The 18,266-nt window shown below is 55.8% G+C and overlaps 1 protein-coding gene across 3 annotated transcripts in view; it reads left to right on the top strand.

Annotated features, from left to right (window-relative positions):
• The window catches only part of Dpp9 (dipeptidyl peptidase 9), a 30,318-nt gene that overhangs the window by 240 nt on the left and 11,812 nt on the right, over window positions 1-18,266 (top strand). For 2 of the 3 annotated variants that reach the window (XR_001229161.2, XM_005357859.3), the window contains exons 1-9: window positions 7-1,021; window positions 1,217-1,269; window positions 6,588-6,841; window positions 13,137-13,249; window positions 14,021-14,194; window positions 14,265-14,433; window positions 14,540-14,653; window positions 15,432-15,560; window positions 16,779-16,840. Coding sequence is in view for 2 of the 3 variants with exons in the window: in XM_005357859.3 (XP_005357916.1) it covers window positions 926-1,021; window positions 1,217-1,269; window positions 6,588-6,841; window positions 13,137-13,249; window positions 14,021-14,194; window positions 14,265-14,433; window positions 14,540-14,653; window positions 15,432-15,560; window positions 16,779-16,840 (1,164 nt within the window). In the remaining variant the exon portion in view is untranslated. Of the gene's footprint in view, window positions 1-6; window positions 1,022-1,216; window positions 1,270-6,587; window positions 6,842-13,136; window positions 13,250-14,020; window positions 14,195-14,264; window positions 14,434-14,539; window positions 14,654-15,431; window positions 15,561-16,778; window positions 16,841-18,266 lie in introns of those variants that run through there. The other variant, XM_005357860.2, reaches the window with a different exon arrangement.

Consider the following 18,266-nt stretch of genomic DNA (forward strand, 5'->3'; position numbering starts at 1 on the left):
CGCCGCGCGCCCTGTCCTCGTCGTCCCCGCCGCCCCGATCGCCGCGCTTCGCCCGTTCCGGGCCGCGCCCAGGAGCTGCTGCCGCACCGCTGCTGAGACGCCGCCGCCAGCTTCATCGCAGCGCGCGGCTCAGCCCAGCGTCCGCGCAGCCTTCGCCAGCCTCCGCCAGCCTCGTCTCGCCAACCCCTTCTCTGCCTCTTCCCCTCTCCCCCCGCCTGATCCCCTCAAGCCTCATCCTCTCGCATCTTGATCTCCCCAAGCCGGATCCCCGCAAGCTTGATCCCTTTCAAACCTGATTCCCCTCTCAGCTTGATCCCTCCAGCCTGATCCCCAAAACTTGATCCCCGTAACTTGTTCCCTCAAGGCCTGATATTCCAGGTTGACTCTCTTTTCAAGCCTGATACCCCAAAGCTTGATATCCCCAGCATGAAGCTCTTCAAATGACCCTACCAGCCTGACTCCTCCAAGCCTGATAACCCCCGCCCCTAGTTTGATTCTCCCCAAGCCTGATCCCTTACTCAGCCCTTCTGCCTCAGTTTCCACATTGTTCCATGCCGATCTTGATACTCTCCCAGACTCAAGTTATATCCCCTGTCTCACCCCTTCCTCCCCCTGATTAGCTTGAACCCCCCCAGTCCTCAGCTTCGAGTTTCAATCCCTGCATCTTCAGCTCCACCCTCAGGGTCCAGGCTTTAGGCCCGCCCCATCCCCTCCCTATCCACGCTATAGTCCAGCCTTCTATCCCAGTGGCCTCTTGCTGCCTCCCACCCAGGCTCCCTTGGGAACCCCCTGGGCAGTCACCAACCTGCTTTCGAGGAGCTGGGACTGGTGCCCAGGAGGTGTGGACCACAGTCGCCAGTTCCCGGCTGGGTCCTGGGGAGACCAGGCACTGAGAGACACGTCTCTTCCAAGTGCAACCCAGGGCATGCTGGCAGCCCCGAGGGGCTGGGAGGCTCAGTTAGAGTCTAACCAGGTAGATAGGGTTAGACCGCACAGGCGGAGACTCCCTCCCGCATGGAAAGTGAGTGAGAAGCCAAGCACTTCACTGGCCCCTCCATCCTCACCGGCCCCTCCATCCTCACCGGCCCACCAATCCTCACCAACTGCTCCATCCTTGCCAGCCCTTCATCCTCACCAACCCCCATCTTCACCAATCCCTCCATCCTTGCCAGCTTTTCCCGTCTGCCCACCTTAACGCCACATTTGTTCTGTCAAGGTTCGTGCCCCGCGCCTGCAGCTGCCATGGAAGCTACTGGGACCCTTTAGAAGGTCAGTTATGTTGGGATTGGGGAGTGAGGCAGGCTCTGGGGTGGGCTGGGGCATTCAGGTCTGCTTGCTCTGGAATGCAGGGATTGAAAGGATGTGGCTTTGTGTCTGGCTCTGGGGTCAGTGACCTGAGGCCATGGCTGCTGCTGCAATGGCCCACAAATCTGACTCTTCTCTGCATTCCTCTCTCTGGTTGCCCTCCAAGGGCTCCAGGGGGACAAAGGGAGGGTAGTGAGTAGGCTGGGTTTGGGAGAGGTGTGGCCACCCCTCCCCAGCTCATCTGACACAGTACCCAGCACTTGGGCTTCAGTCACTCTGGTGTTTTTTTTTTTTTTTTTTTTTAAGTGGCTCATCCGTCTGACGGCTGTCATTATGAAAATGTCTTGGGTGTGCATCCCCATTAATCTTTACCATAGCCCCAGGTATAGGTATTATAGTTCCAGCTTATAACTTTAGGAGACTGAGACCCAGGGAGGTTTGTGGCTTCTTTAGGGTCACATGGCACAGATGTGGGTAGGCTGGGGTTTGAACTCTTCTTCCTCTGACATAGGACCCCTGCTTTTCAGCACTGGGCAGGGAATACTGGCCAGACTTTCATTCTGTATCTAGGTGGCATCAAGCATCAGGAAGGCTGTTAGACGCTTCTGGGAGGAGTGGTGGCAGCTGGGTGGGACTGGGACATGGATCCAGAGGGCGACTGTCCGTCCCTTGGGGACACTAGCATGGGTTGCTCTCTGTAAGACATCCTGTGCCCTGCAAGGGGCTGAACATCATTCAGCCCTCCATCCACTCCTGGGCATGTGTCCCCAGACATCTGGGGTCCTCAGTTGGTAGTCACCACCTTCAGGCTATGAGGTCCCTCCAAGTAAGTTCTCCTAGGCAGCTGTCATGCGGAACAAACAGCCGATAGGAGAGACCGTACCCACTTACCCACAGTTCCCTGGACTGGAAGCTGGGGGTTCCTGTCTTAGGGGAGTGGGTATAACAGAACCCATCCATTCTGTGAGCTCAGACCCCCCCCCCGAAGATGTGTAGACAAACAGGAAAAGGTGTATTTGGGCTCAGTTTGGGGTGAAGGTACAGAGTGCAGGTGATGGTGACCTTGGGTGCTGAAGTACCCCAGAGGCGGGAGGGTTCTCGGACTTCTGAACCGCAGAAACCCAGCCCACAAAAGCGATAGGTTGCTGTTGCTCGGGACCCAGTGAGACACTTGGCATGGGGTGTCCCCGGTACCCAATGCTCTTCTGAAGGCAGAGATGAACTCCTGACCTTGCAGTCCCCCACCATAGGCCCCATTGCCTGTCAGTAGGTCAGTGTCAAAGGTCAAGTTGCATCAGGATCAGGAGGAAGGAGAAGGTGGGGGAGGCCAGGGTAGGGCAGAGGTGGGGCTCTGACAGTCAGTTCAGCAACTCTCTGCACCTGCTCCCCTGTGCTGGTGCCCAAGGTGTCAGTAGGGGCGGACCCTAGACTGGGTCCTTCTGGGTTGTACAGCCTCTCACTCTGAGGTGTTGCACAGTGACCGGGGACTCGGTTCTTCCTCTGCTTCCTTCATTTCCTCCCTCTCCTCCATCCTGTCTGTCCTCTCCCTCTTTCATCTCCATCTCCTCCAGCTCTTCCTTCATTTCCTCCTTCCTCTCCTCTCTTAACAGTATCCTCCACCCTAATTCATGCCAGTCACAGGTATCCGCAGACCTAGACACAAGTCTGCTGGGACAGATCCATCAAGTGTGAGAGCCCTGGCTCATCGAGTGCTTAATTGTGGTGTCCCCAAAACGTGCCTTCCTTTCTGGGGGACATGGCACAAACCATTTAGCTTCACTGCCTCGGTTTTCCCATCCCCATCATGAATGTGGCCTCAGAAGTGGCTCTGAGTCACAGCACACAGATGTATGCAGCAGGGACCTGGGTGGCAGGAGGAAGCAAGGAGGGGGTCTGGAGTGGGGCCTCCCAAGGTACAAGGTCTGGCATGGTGGTCCTTACATGTGTGGTTCCTGCAGCTGTGGTCCCCGTGGCTGGTTACTGAATATAAGCCCAGGCTCAAGATCGACCCTGTGAGACTTTGGATGCCAAAGTGCTGAGAGTCCAAAGTTGGGACAGCTCGGGTGGGACAAGGTCCTGTATCTTTGGACTTCCTCCTCTCGTCTTCCACGGTGGAGCATCTGCGAGTTGCCCCCGTCTGTGTTGCTGTCTCCCCACCTAACTCCCCAGTACCGCCAGCTTTGGTTTCTTCTGTGCCTTCTTCCCTCCCCCAGGCTGTCTCTGAGGTCTAAGGCAGAAAGTCAGGTGCATAGAGCTGCTGCTTCCTACCCCTGGGAAGTAAGCCATCAGAACCTCAGCCTCGACCATGGCCCCAAGCTTTAGACCTTGTCTCTGGTGGCTTTACAGGCTGTGAAGGCGACATGCCGATGGCAGGAGGAAAGCGTAGGTGTCTGGGTTAAGTGGCTTGGCATTGATTTCATCCCCAGCTGTGTAAACTTTTGAGCAGGAACTGTGGGCAGGCTGATGCAGGTGGAGGCCTTGCCATCCCGTGTTTACTCCCCAGCCCCTCTCTGGGTCCCCATTTTGCATCTGGACAGCGGAGAAGTCAAGCGACACTGTCAGCCCCAGGCCTCAGCCCAGCTTGAGTGTGCGCTGAGAGGTTCTAGAGTGCATCCAAAGCTCCTGGTGTCTCATTTCATGTCGCATCTCCGTGGGCAGATCTTTGCAGCCTGGGCCCTCTGAGGTGACTCAAGGCAAGAGGCCCTCCTAGGTCCTCTTCTGCACGGGTGTGACTGGTCTCTAAGAGGGCCTGAAGGATCCCCTTCTGGGAATCCACAGATTTGCGTTTCCTGCTTGAACAAGGCTTGAACTGGGCTGGCCCAGTCTAGAGGTACTTGAAGCAGTCAGTGGCATTCCCCTGGCTCAGGTTTCTGGCTTGCTGCCGGCAGCCTCTCGCTTGTCACTGCCCTTGGCTCCCACTACCCTGGGGATGAACTGCAGCTCTGGGAATCCTGGTTTTCTCATGGATGCTTGACCTAGGGCCTCGAGGACATCTGTGGTCACTAGTCTGCACTGTGAGAGCATCTTGTGAGCAGCTGCCACGGCAGTGCCTTCGGGAGAAGGAGAGCACGCGGTTCCTTGTGTCTCCCTGCCAAGAACACTGAGTCTGCTGCTTGGGAGGATCTGCTCCACCCTGAAACTTCCCTCAGTGTGGCAGAGGAGCCTGGGCTAGGGAGCCCCTGTCTCCTGGCTCTACCCTCTGGCCTCAGTTTCCCCACCAGTACAATGGGTTCCCATAAGAGTGAAATGATGTCGACAGGCTTGACTCTCACAGTGATGTCTTTGCCTTCGTCCTGCACTTTTCACAGCAGCCTGGGGCCTCACTCCTGTCCTCGTGGGGGCCTTTTCGCTGGTTTGGTGTTTCACGTTTTCTGCTGTCATTGATATTGTCTGTGAATGGATGTGTGGGTTTGCTTGTCCCGAGGAAGCTCTGGAGGTGGCTTTGTGAAGTCATTTCTCTCTCTCCACTTTTAAGTGGTTCTGGGGTAGAAGTCAGGTCACAGATCCTCTCTCAGCCATCTTGCATGCTTTCTTCTGGTTTTGGTTTTGAGATATTGTCACCCTGTGACCTGGATGAACTTGCCATCTTCCTGCCTTGGCGTCCTGGGCACTGGGGTCATAGATGTGTGCCACCGCCACCGCACCAGGCTCTGTGGGTGTCTTTGTTTGTTGGAGACAGGATCTCCCTGTGCAGCCTTCCTAGGTCCACCCCAGTTGCACATGGGCCCCTCCACCCTCCCACCCCACAGTCCTTACCCTTGTGTGGTGGCACCTTCAATTCCCACTTCCTGCTGGTGCTGGGAGGCTCCATCACAGGAGCTTCTGGAGCCCTCAGAGGGATCTCAGCCCCTGGAGCTCCCCCCCAGCCACTCTGGCATGCCCAGAACTGGGTCACTGTGGCTGGCTGGGTGTTTAGATTTCTTTAAAGCAAATATTTGCTGGGTTGGTCCAGGTTTGCTCTGACAGAGCTGAGCCCAGTGGCTGTGAGGAGCAGGGAGCTGCTGGAAGGTGGCCAGTCCCAGAATGGACAAGAGGGACAGCGGGGTGGCCTGGGGAATGTTCACTGGGATGATGTCAGTGTGAAGGCCCCTGCGGGTGTCCCCTGTGCACAGTGACACCTGGAAGCCCCAAGTCTTTGCTCTTGTCACTGATGTCCATAGGGCGCTGAGTCCCACAGCCAAGGAGAGATACAAGTGGAACAGACACTCACCAAGTAACCATTGCAAAGATGCCTGAGGGAAAGGACAGCCCCATGGGAAGGGAAAACTGTCGCGACCATCTCAGGATGGTGGCATGAGAAGCTTCCTAAGGACCTGTTTTATACTTAGTCAACCTTTAATCCTAGCACTCAGGGGCACAGGCAGGCGGATCTCTGGGAGTTAGCTGTCAGCCTGGGCTACAGAGCGAGTTCCAGGACAGCTGTGACTGTGACAGAGAAACCCTGTCTCAAAAAACAAAACAAGGGGGCTGGAGAGATGGCTCAGAGGTTAAGAGCATTGCCTGCTCTTCCAAAGGTCCTGAGTTCAATTCCCAGCAACCACATGGTGGCTCACAACCATCTGTAATGAGGTATGGCGCCCTCTTCTGGCCAGCAGGCATACACACACAGACAGAATATTGTATACATAATAAATAAATCTTAAAAAAACAAAAAACAAAATAAGAGCTTAGTCAACCTAAAAAAGAAAAGGAAGTGCATACCAGAAAGGATGACATGTACCCTGAGACAGATGCGAAAGAGTCGCCCAGTCTGAGTAAAGAATGGTTTCTCTAGGCAGGTTATGAAGAGGGGGTGTTGAAGAACCTGGAAGATATGGGTCCTTGAACACCAAAAAATGCTGGATTTTTGTTGTGTGCTTAGAGTCCTGAGTTCCTGTTTTAGTCAAGCACTGACTATGTTCCCAGCCATTCAAAGGGGGGATTCTAGGTGGAGCTCCACCCTGAACCAAGCCTTACCTCTCATGGGGCTGGGTTCTAGGCAGGGCCCCCCCTCAGTGGGGGGGCGGTTCTAGCGGGGAGCTCCACCCTCAACCACACCCCCTCACTGGGGGATTCTAGGCGGGGCTCCACCCTGAGCTACGCCCTATCAAGGCATGGAAGACCAGGAAGAGTTTCAGATGAATGAGTGGTGTGGATCTAGGTTGGAGTCCCACTTAACTCAGCAGAACCTTGGTTTTCCTGAGGATTGCTTGAAAAAGTTGCAATAACTTGATCTGGAAACATCCATCGTGAGGGCAGCTTGTCAGGAAGACACCCAATCTCACGCACGTGTCCCTCCACAGCTTCTCGCTGCCGTCACAGGAGTCCCCGAGGATGTCCGGCGGGGTCTCCCCAGCTGAGCAGGTGGCGGCAGGCGACATGGACGACGAGGCGGCGCGCTTCTGTGTACAGAAGCACTCCTGGGACGGGCTGCGCAGCATCATCCACGGCAGCCGCAAGTCATCGGGCCTCATTATCAGCAAGGCCCCCCATGACTTCCAGTTCGTGCAGAAGCCTGATGAGTCTGGCCCCCACTCCCACCGCCTCTACTACCTGGGTAAGCTGACTGTCCGCTCTGCCCTTTGCCATCAGGCTTGGGGTGCTAAGAGGTTTCAGAAGCGACTAGCCTGAGTCAGGCAATGTTAGTCCACTTCCCGGGTCAGCCATGCAGGTGACAGTTCAGGGCTGGCCAGGTGGCCCTGAGTCTAGAAACTACTCCTAGCTGGGCCACTTTCCAGGTGCTGGCTGGGCAGGGCTTTCTGGGTAAATAGGATGGAACTCAGATCCCCGTGGGAAGGTCACATGCTGTTCTGACCAGTAGGAGCTCACCGTGTGGTGCTGTGTCAGGATGGGTTCTGAGGCTCAGAGATTGGCATCTCTGTGTAGTGTGCCATGGGCCAGCCGCAGAGCTTGGCTCACTGTCCTGCCACAGGACCCAGAGGCACCTACTCCTGGCCCAGCTGTTGGCAAGCTGTGCTCCCACTGGGCCAGCAGCGGCTGGGGTTTGACCCCTCAGGCTTTCCATAGCTTCTGTAGACAGGCCTGTACCCAGCTCATAGACAGGAAGTGCCTGCACCCAATCCTAGCTCACAGACAGGAAGTGTCCGTGAGAAACAGACACTGCCCTACTAGGTAGGCCTAAAAGGCCTATAGAGCTAGAAGAGAGAACCCTCTGGAAATCTGCTGGACTTGTTTGCTCACAAACAGCGTGCCTACTGGCTGTTGACTAGTGGCCAGCTGGGCCACTAGTGGGCGTCCTAGGCTTCGCGCATGCCCACTCTGTGGTGGCCTCCCTGGTGTCACAGCCTCAGACATTGCCCAGGATTCCTGGGGGTTGGTGTCACCTCCCGTTGAGCAACACTTTTTAGGATAGGTGACTCTGGTCATCCTCCAGGCCAGTCCTCTTGCTGCTGTCATGGTTGCCTTGGTCCCCGAGACTGTGCCTGTGTATGTCTGGGTCTCAGCATTTGAATGAACGAATGACTGGACATTGTCACCTGCCCACTGCTGACCGTACATGGATGACAGACAAGGTGGACCCGGGTGGCCGTGCTCCTCCCACTGTCTCCATACTTCCCCTTCAGAGCCGTCCCAGGAGGGAGTCCCACGGACTCTCGCAAATCACCACTGTCAATGCAGTGAGGGGAAACAAGCCGGCTGAGGCTGCCAGACTGCCGAGTGACCCACAGCAGCCACGGCACATGGCACGTTCCCACGGAGGAGAGCTGTACCAGGGACACTGCACTGTGTCTCCAGCACGGCTGGGCCGGGAGGACAGCAGGCAGGGCTTCCTCCCCTGAGGTCCCGCCCCCTTCAGTGCTGGCTCCTCCCACTTGTTGCCTAGTCTGTCTTTGGAGAGTTAGCCCCAGCCTGCAGCTTCTGATGGGAAGATGGCAGCCAGACTACTTTCCTACCGGAGCTCCGGGCAGGATCTTCCCGTCTCTTCCAGCTTGTGAAATGTACAGCATCCATCAGCTTGTGTCTGCGTCTCTCCCACCTCTGCCTCCGTGATCATCTGACTGACTTTTCTGTCTGAGGTTTCCCTTCCCTGGTCTTCTGAGGGTGTGGTGGCTGGAGAGTGTTACTGCAGCCGCAGCCGCAGCTGCGGAGCCCTGGCTCAGTAAAGGTGGTGACTGGGGTTCAGGCCCAGAGCACAGCTCGCTCTTTCCTGACCTCTCTGCTTTCCAGGACCATGAGAAAGGACAGAACCCTCTGAGGTCTCAGCCACAAAGTGCACCTGGTACCAGGAGCCTGGGGATGGCCCAGAGAGCCAGGATTCAAAGCCACCCCCCCCCCCAGGATGAGGTGCTTGTACCCCAGAGCCTCAGGAGCCCATGACTTTGGCTCCAGTACACCTGTAACAGGGCCCATGCTGGCACCTCAGGTCTCCTGTCTTCAGGAAAAATTGACCCTCTAGCTCCAGGGTCCTGGGAGAAGAAATCTAATTGGCTCAGCCTGGGTTCCATGAACCCCTCACTCTGACTCCTGCGGCCTCTCCAGGAGGACCATGTGCCTTGTTGGCTTGGCCGGGTGGGCTGGGTGGGCAGGGGCTAGAGCTTGTAGGGTGTCTGGAGAAGCAATCTGATTCACTTAGCTAGCCTTCTCAGTCATCTTGTCTGGCCTGGGGGCAGGGAGGGGGGGTCCCTGGGTTTCTGGGGAAAGGAATGGGATTGGCCCAGGTGGTGGTCATTCACGCATGGCCTTTTTGTTTGTGTCTGGACTGGGGTGCAGTGTCCTCAGGGTGCCGGGGGTCTTCATGGGGCTGGAGGGCCACAGATGAGTGCATAGTGAAGGCAGAGCCTGGACACATGCAGAGGAGCCCAGAACTCTGTGAGCATAGCATCTTCTCTCCAGCCAGCCCTGTCTCATCAGCTGCTACCCAACAGCGCTGGGTTTGGGTCACCTCCTGGTTCCTCTGAGTCCTTTATACCATGTCTTTCTGCCAGGTGTCAGCCACGATTAGGTAGGTGCATGCGGAGACCCTAGCTGATGCTCCCCTGTTGCCTGAAGAGTGTGGCCTGACCCAGCCATTCCCAAGCACCTCTGTGTCCTCACAGGCCCAGGTTTACTATGTGGGACGTGACCTCTGTGAGGGATGGGCTGAGCCCTGAGGGGATGCACTGGCCCTGGCTATCAGCCCATCCCGTTGCCGACAGCTACTCTGTGTAGCAGTGAGGCCTCAGGGCCTAGAGAGACCTGGACTCTCAGCTTCTGTCTTGGGTTCAGCTTGGTCCCTGCCAGGCTGGTCAAGGCCACACTCCTTGGTGACTAGAGTCAGTGTGGGTGTGTGCCCGGGGTACCTGCCATGCCTGGGGCTGGGCAGGGTGTGTGTGTGTGAAGGCAGAGCCAATAGGTGAGGCTGCCGTGGCAAAGCCAGGGTGTCCCCAGTCAGCCCCACCCTTGCTGTCAACGCTAGGCATTGTGGGCTGTGGTGCCAGCACTGGAGGCCTGTCCAGGAATGTACTGGCTCGGGATGTTGGTGTAATTGCTTGTTAATCAGCTGTGGAAGGTGGCGGCTCTAATGTCCTTGGCACAGACTCGCCTTGGACTTCCTGTTGGGAAGCCTCGAGCATAGCAGACTAGTTCTGGGGAGCAGCTGCCCCCAGGCAGGACTGAGGCACAGCTCACACCTCAGACGCCCCCCTCCCTACACTTCGTCATTGTTGGTGTATCAGAGGTCAGAGACACCGTGTGGGTTCCAGGGCTCAAACATAGGTCTCCAGTCTTGGTGGCAAGTCCCGGTACCCACCAAGCCTCTCACTGGCCTGTGTCATATTCCCAATAGTGCACACCTTTAGTCCCAGCACTCAGGAGAGGCAGGTGCATCTCTGAGTTCAAGGCCAGTCTGAGCCACACAGCAAGTTCCAGAAAAGTGACCCTGTCGCAGTAAATCAGACAGTTTGGCAGCTGTAGAAGTGGAGCAAGGCAGAGGTCATGTGTCCCACAAATCACCGTAAGAGGCACCGTGTTCTGGGGCTACCAAGCACCCTGCATGTTGCCGGACTGCTCGGGACTCGGGAGCACCAGCCCTGGTCCCCAGGCTTCTTGACCAGAGGGGGGAAGTTGAAGCACGCTGGAACTGGTCACTTGCCGCTGACCGCATACCTGATGCTGACGGTACTATTACCTGGGGCAATTCCATGGGGTTGCCCTGCATTGTGACCTTAGCTTCCCCATCTGTGGAGGGCATACTTGTCTCTTGTCATCCCAGCACTGGGGAAGTGAAGGCTGGAAGAACAAGAAGAATTCAGGGTTATCCTTGGCTGCCTAGCAAGTCAAAGCCCAGCCTGGGCTACAGAACACTCTCACCCAGAGTGGAAGTTCATGCATGCACACACACACACGCACGCACGCACGCACGCACGCACGCACGCACGCACACACACACACACCACTTGAGCTCTGCTTGTTCTAGCCAGGGTTCACAGTCACACATTGCATCTTCCTGACCATTCTGCCAGTGGTCTCAGCTAACCCCATGTGGTAGTGGTCAGTGGAGGCCAGTATGTCTAGCTTCCTGGAAGAACCATTGTCCTAAGTTCTCCCTCAACGCCATTACTCTAACTGAACTCATTCAACTGCTTTCAGGGATTCCCAGACTCTGACTGTCCTGTCCCAGAGCTCCTTTGGTGAGAGCACACCCACGTGACTTCATGTGTCCACAGAGGGTCTGTGGTCACCTCAAGCCAGTAGATGTGAACAGAGCATGTATGTAAGAACCACTTGAAGCTCTAGCCTTGAAGAACCCCACAGGCCCAGGAGAGCTGACACACAACATTAAACCTTACCCAAGCTTGCAGGAAGTGGTCACTGTCTTTAACCATTGAACCTGCTGAGGCGGCAAGGCTCTAATGACGTAGGGATTGATGGCCACGATGGCTGCCAGCCCCCTCTCCTCCAGTTCTCTCTGTAGCCTACCTAGCTCATAGAGACATCCAATGAGCTTCTCTGTTTCCAGCCGGATCCCAACAGTTTCTCCTCCACACAAATCTCCACGACTGCACAGCTGGGGAACCCGGCCCCTCGTTAGCGTTCTCAACACAGGGAGCTTTCTCCTCGTCTCTTCCATCCATTTGACCCTCAGACACCACACACGCCGGAACCACACGGCCTCTGCACCTTTTAGATAGCTGGCGCTTTCTCCTCGATGACCAACTGCTTCTTCTTAAATCTGTCTTCCTCAGCAACACTTTCCCTGATGTCTCCACGCCTCTCGAGTCCTTCCCTCAAATTCCCCTTGTAGTACCATAGTATCTGACACCACCAGAGATCTTTGCTTCTTGTCTCTCTTCCTATTTTAAAATTTAAGAGATCGCCAGACTGTGGAGGTGGAGGGGCTGGTGTGCGCTCACAGCCTGGCGCCCAGCCCCAGCGGTGCCTAGGATAAAATACCGCTCCTGCTTTCCACAGTCCTCTGGCCCTCGTGTGTTATCACAGCCGCAGAAACCCTGACCACAGCCCCTGACTTTAAACCTCCGTTCCCTATAAATTACCAGTTCTGTCACCAAGTGTTGTTTGCCAGTGATATTTGAAATTATTACCAAAAGAAGTGTGTTAATTGGAGCCAAATTGTTGCTAATTTGGGGTGGTTTTTGTCTGTGTTCTCAGTGATATTTTATTTTGTATTCCGTGCTATGTCTGCTAATCTTGACCCATTTTCAGCCTGAAATAATGATTCCTATATTTTATTTAGGTTTCATTTGTCAAATATATTTTCTTTAGACTCTTTAATCATGAAATTTTTTTCTCTTTTGTGGCAGATATTTTTCTGGGTGTATTAGTCTAGGTTGGCTGTCATAGTCTTTCAGTACTTGGGATGCACTGGGGAAACAGAGAGAGGTCATTGCGCGTTTCCCTTCAGTGATAAGTCATGTCTTTCAGTCAGGACCCACATTCAGTTGTCTTGAGAGCTGATGCCAGGGCAGGGCCTGAGGAGGGTGCAGTTGGAGCTGTGACTCAGGCTGGAGTGGGTGGAGCTATGGCTGGAGTGGGTGGAGCCATGGCCAGAGTGGGTGGAGCCATGGCTGCAGTAGTTGGGCACACTCCTCCCACCTCACCCTAAGGCTTAGCCTTACTGTCCTCTGAGACTGGTTTAGGCCTTAGTCTTTGCCAGCATCTCTCCATCAGAGGAACCTTCTAGAGCAGTGGTTCTTAATTTGTGGGTAGTGACCCACACAGGGGTCACATATTAGAGATCCTGCATACCAAATATTTGTATTATTGCCAGGCGGTGGTGGCGCACACCTTTAGTCCCAGCACTTGGGAGGCAGAGGCAGGCAGATTTCTGTGAGTTTGAGGACAGCCTGGTCTACAAGAGCTAGTTCCAGGACAGTTAGGACTCTTCCACAGAGCAACCCTGTCTTGAAACTGCCCCCCCATTATGATTCATAGCAGCAAAATTACAGTAATGAAGTAGCAATGAAATAATTTGATGGTCAGGGTCACTACAGCACGAGGAACTGTATTAGAGGGTTGCAGCATCAGAAAGGTTGAGAAACGCTTCTCTAGAGCCACACATGACTGCAGGAGAGCTGAGTCATGTGTGCTGGCTGCACCTGTCACCCTAGGGCTGTTGCCGCAGGGTGGGACACGGGAGGAGATCGGGACATGCTGACCAGTCAAGTTAGTTACAAGGGAGCCCATGTCTCAAAAAAGACATGGGGCTCATCCTGGCACTTGGGATGTGCAGGTGGATGTCTGTGCATCCAAGGCAGAGGGAGAGGGGAGACCTGTGGCTTTCACAGGCACATAGTAATGGACGCAGGGGCTCTTTCTACAAGCAGAGGGACCCATGACCCGATACGCTGTCAGGTAGGGCTCCCACTCTCGAAGTTTCTGTGATCCTTCCCCAGGAATGCCGTATGGCAGCCGTGAGAACTCCCTCCTCTACTCCGAGATCCCCAAGAAGGTGCGGAAGGAGGCCCTCCTGCTGCTGTCCTGGAAGCAGATGCTGGACCACTTCCAGGTGAGCCGCCCGTGCCACACCCGGTTTCCGGGAACAGAGTTCTGACTGGAGCACTTATCAGACCGTTTCTCCCTCCTGTCTGCACCTTCGAATGAGGGCTGAGTCATGGGCCTGGCTGATGACTAATATCACTGTCCAGAGGTGCCCAGTGAGGGGGACACCCTGGCATGGCTGCAGTTTGTGCATGTTTGGAGGAAACAGTAGCATTATCACAGTGGCATGCCCGAGCCCCCCTTCCCACTCCCCATTTGGTCACTCCTCTTCCTCTTAGTTCCCAGGTAGCTTTCTGCACAGCACAGTGCTGGGAATGGAACCCAGGCTTCCACACTTGCCTCGTCCATATCCCAGCTCTGAGCTGCACCCCACCCAGTTCTGAGGCTCAGTGCATAGAGCAGTCAGCCAGCACACAGGAAGCCCCAAGTTCTCTCTTGTCACCGTATAAACCAGGCATGGTGGTGCACGCCTTTTAGGGTTATAGTCTACCAAGTAGCCCATCCCAGGCTAGGCCAGACCACAGGAGACCCTGGCTCAAACAGACCGACTCACTCTGTCCCTCCATGTCTGTCCAAAAACCTTGGGTGTGTTCTGTAGGTAGAGCTATGGGATTTATAGGGAATGCTTTTGGTAGGGAAGGCTGTGATGAGGTGGGGGAGGTCCCCACAGGGACCGCCAGATTTGAGAGCGTGAGCAAGGGCTGGGTCCAGATGTCGCCACGGGACCACGGGCACTCAGGAGGGAGTTTCCAGCCAGCGTGCAATGCTGTGTCCACAGGCCACGCCCCACCATGGCGTCTACTCTCGAGAGGAGGAGCTGCTGCGGGAACGCAAGCGCCTGGGCGTCTTTGGCATCACCTCCTACGACTTCCACAGTGAGAGCGGCCTCTTCCTCTTCCAGGCCAGCAATAGCCTGTTCCACTGCAGGGACGGCGGCAAGAATGGCTTCATGGTGAGGCACAGCCTGTATCCGGGGATGGGGAAGTGGTGCCAGCGCGCTGACCCAACCTCCCTGTCCCCAGGTGTCCCCTATGAAGCCACTGGAGATCAAGACCCAGTGCTCCGGGCCGCGCATGGATCCCAAGATCTGTCCTGCAGACCCTGCCTTCTTCTCCTTCATCAACAACAATGACCTGTGGGTGGCCAACATCGAGACTGGAGAGGAGCGGCGGCTCACCTTCTGCCACCAGGGTAAGGGTGGGCGTGGGGGACGGTGGGCCCTCGGCCAGACATTATCAGCCAGCCTCACAGTGGTTGTCAGGAATCTGTGTGTCACTCACTGTGTGCCCTCCCGCAGGCTCAGCCAATGTCCTGGACGATCCCAAGTCTGCAGGTGTGGCCACCTTCGTCATCCAGGAGGAGTTTGACCGCTTCACTGCATGCTGGTGGTGCCCCACAGCCTCTTGGGAAGGTAGGCAACCCACATCTCAGTACCTTATGCCTCCACTGAATCAGCCCATGTGATCCCAGGACCTACACCTAGGGACCCGTTAAATATTATGCCAGAGTCTGCACAGGACAGGGAGATGACAAAGGCCTTGCCTCACCTGGACGGGTCATTCCTATAAACCATGGGGGACCCTTAGCTATTAGGGCCACGCCCCCAGCCCCCTCACTGGGGGGGTTCTAGGCGGGACTCCACCCTGACCATGCTCCCAGCCCCCTCACTGGGGATTCTAGGCGGGGCTCCACCCTGACCACGCCCCCAGCCCTCTCACTGGGGATTCTGGGCGGGGCTCCACCCTGACCACTCCCCCAGTCCTTCACTGTGGTGTTTTGCTCTTCCAGGGCCTGTGAGTGTGTGTTTAGGTTACATGGCAAAATCGCCCTGCCTGAGTGGCATAGACAACAGAAATGTGTGGCCCCACATTGGGCTATGTGGCTCCAGGTGCAGATGACAAGTCTGGCTTTTCCTAAGGCTCTGACGCACTCCCCTTGTCCACCGTTGTCACGGGTGTTTATAGCACGGCTGTCATACCGGCCGGACTCCTCACCCCTTTTGCAGGCGAGGCCTTAGAGTAGAGCTTGAGCCCATGATCTCAGGGCCCTGCTTGACACTACAGCCCGAGCAGGCAGCTCTGTGCCACCTCCTGCTGGCTCCTGTCGGTCCACTAAGGCTCAGAGCCCCGTGTGGTGGGAGTGGGTGGGTGGGTGGGTGCCCTGAGTCCCTGCTCCTTGGCCCCGACCAGGCTCCGAAGGCCTCAAGACGCTGCGCATCCTGTATGAAGAGGTGGACGAGTCTGAGGTGGAGGTCATCCATGTGCCCTCCCCTGCCTTGGAGGAGAGGAAGACTGATTCGTACCGCTACCCCAGGACAGGTGAGTGCCAGCGTTCCATCCTCTGGGGTACCCATGCCTGGCTTTGTCGGGTCTCATGGTCACAGAAAGTGCGTGTGGCAGCATCTTCCAACTGCCCAGTGTCACATCTCAGGCCTCTCTACGCCAGGACGGCCACAGATGAGCAGACCGAGCCTCCTGGATAATGCTAACGCATAGTGGCCTCTGAGACTGGAGACCTGACAAGAAAAATAAGTGGAGGGAGCCCTGGAGATGGGCTCTCCTGATGAGCTGTTTCTTTGCTATCTCAAAGTGTTAGAAACCTTAAGCGGGGGGAGGGGGGCTGGAGAGATGGCTCAGAAGTTAAGAGTGCTTCCTGCTCTTCCAAAGGTCCTGAGTTCAATTCCCAGCAACCACATGGTGGCTCACAACCATCTGTAATGAGATCTGGCGCCCTCTTCTGGCCTGCAGACACACATGCAGACAGAATACTGTATACATAATAAATAAATCTTTTAAAAAAAAAGAAAAAAAAAAGAAACCTTAAGCCAGCAGCAGCCCTGGCCAGCCTGATTTAACCTCAGGCCTGCTGCCTGTCCCTCTGTGGGAGTCACGTGGACTGAGGCTCAGTGAACACAGAGCCACAGGTTCCATCCCCAGCACCACCGTGTGTGTGTGTGTGTATGTGTGTGTGTGTGTGTGTGTTGGGGGCACACCTGTTACTGCCATTGGAGGCAGAAGGATCAGAAGCTCAAGGCCAGCCTCAGCTTTGTAGAAGACTCTGGGCTAGCCTGGACTTCATGAAGAGCCTATCTCAAAAGTCAAGTAAATAAAATAGACTACCATTGCAGACACACAGTGAGCCCTCCTGGGTGTTGTGTGGATGGGACCTAGACTTCCCACGGGACATCTGAGTCTCAGGCAAGATGGAGGCGTTTGTCAGGTGTACTTGGGCCTGAACCCTTCCAGAAGAATCCCAAGATCTGTCCCCAGCACCGTAAGAAAACAGTCCTAGCCACATTCCGCATCTCAGAAGTGGGGTGACCAGCCCATGTTGCGTTCCTACTCCAGCTCCCAGGGGACAAAGGGTTGCGTTGTGCATCCCCTATTTAGAATGCGGTCCAGGTCCTGGGTCAGGTTATCCCTGCCCTGGAGACTTTGTGTCATGGGAGGGGCCGTGCCACCTCCCCACAGGTGTGGTCACACCGTCCCTGGCCAGGGTGGCCACTGGCAGCCTCACAGCTGACCTTCCCCCTCCAGGCAGCAAGAATCCGAAGATCGCCCTGAAGCTGGCTGAGATCCAGACAGATGAGCAGGGCAAGGTAAGGGCTGGGCATGTTTTGGGGAGTTCCAGGGGGTGCTGGGGGCATGTGGACAGTCAGCCTGCTCTCTGAGATGTGTGGTCAGCCAAATGGCCTCACCTGTATGCTGTGGTGACCGGCCCAGAACACTGTGGGGTGGATTGCCGGGATGCCCAGTCTCAGGTCTCACACTGAGCATGGCCATGTTCTGGGTCCTTCTCTGTCCCTTCCCCCTTGACATCGCTCACTTAGAGGTGCTGAGTAAGGCCTGGCAACCCGGAGTGTGTGACATGGTCACTGGCATAGAGGCTAGTAGGCCCCTCCGGTCATTGTGCCGTGCCTCCTCCATCCAATGAGAGCTGCTGCTGCTCTCCTGAAGTGACCCTCAGGTCACCAAGGGTGTGTGACACTGACAGTTCCCCAGGCAGCACCTGCGGCTATGTGTGCGAGCAGGAGAGGACAGCGTGACGGTCAGCTCTCTCCCTCCACCGTGGGCTTCCACCGGTTTACCTCGGGTCATCAGCTTGGTCACAAAATGACCAAGTCCTGCTGAGCTATCCTGCTGGCCCCCAGCAAGCTTTCGCAAAAACTCTCATAACATCCAGGGCAAATATAAGCCAGATTGCTGTCTTTGCTATTGTCCATCCTTTCTGCACATTAGACCCTCACACCAAGTCCCTTCCTGTACAGTCTGTTCAGAACGCGTCACCAGCAGTACCTGATGTCAGTCACACCCACCAGCCTTTTGTTTTTTGTTTTTGTTTTTTAAGTTTTGTTTTCTTTTTCTAACACGTCGAGTGCATTGCCCATATAGGTCAGAAATGGGTGTCGGATCCTCTGGAGCTGGAGTTATAGGTGGATATGAGCTGCCCTTTGGGTCTTGGGAATCGAACTTAGGCCTACAAGTGCAGTCAGGGCTCAGCCACTGCCTCATCCTCGGCCACAGCCAGGCCTCTGCCACAAACAGGCTCCTGAGCCCGGCGAGGCCTGCAGCTGCTGAGCAGGCATGTCCTGCTGACTCCACCAGGGTTGCCACCTGCCTCCTTTTCTCCTCTCAACTCCCTGCCCCCTTGCTCAGCTGGCCCAAGACCCTCTAAGTCCAGGGCGGTAGTAGGCAGTTCCAGAACCATCTGGACATGGCGGGAGCACAGTGTGCTGTTGTCATTCCATCTTCCTGTCAGTCGCCTGTCATCCCCTTCTCATCCCACTGCAGAGAGACCTAAGTCTGTGGCTTTGGTGGCCGGGGTGCTCTCTCAGCAGCTGTATAGGCTGAGGGTCCAGGGTGGGCGTCAGTAGGTCAGAGGGAGCTCTGAGGGCTGGACTGGGTCTGTCCCTGCCTCTCTCCCTTGCTGGATTAGGGTCACCCAGTGTGACTTCCTCTTCACCTACATACCTCAGAGGGCTGTGCACCTGCCTGCTTGGCTACCTGCCTGCTTTCCTTTCTTAA

This window comes from Microtus ochrogaster, chromosome 22 (genome assembly GCF_000317375.1).
Source record: "Microtus ochrogaster isolate Prairie Vole_2 chromosome 22, MicOch1.0, whole genome shotgun sequence".
NCBI classification, from domain to species: Eukaryota; Metazoa; Chordata; class Mammalia; order Rodentia; family Cricetidae; genus Microtus; species Microtus ochrogaster.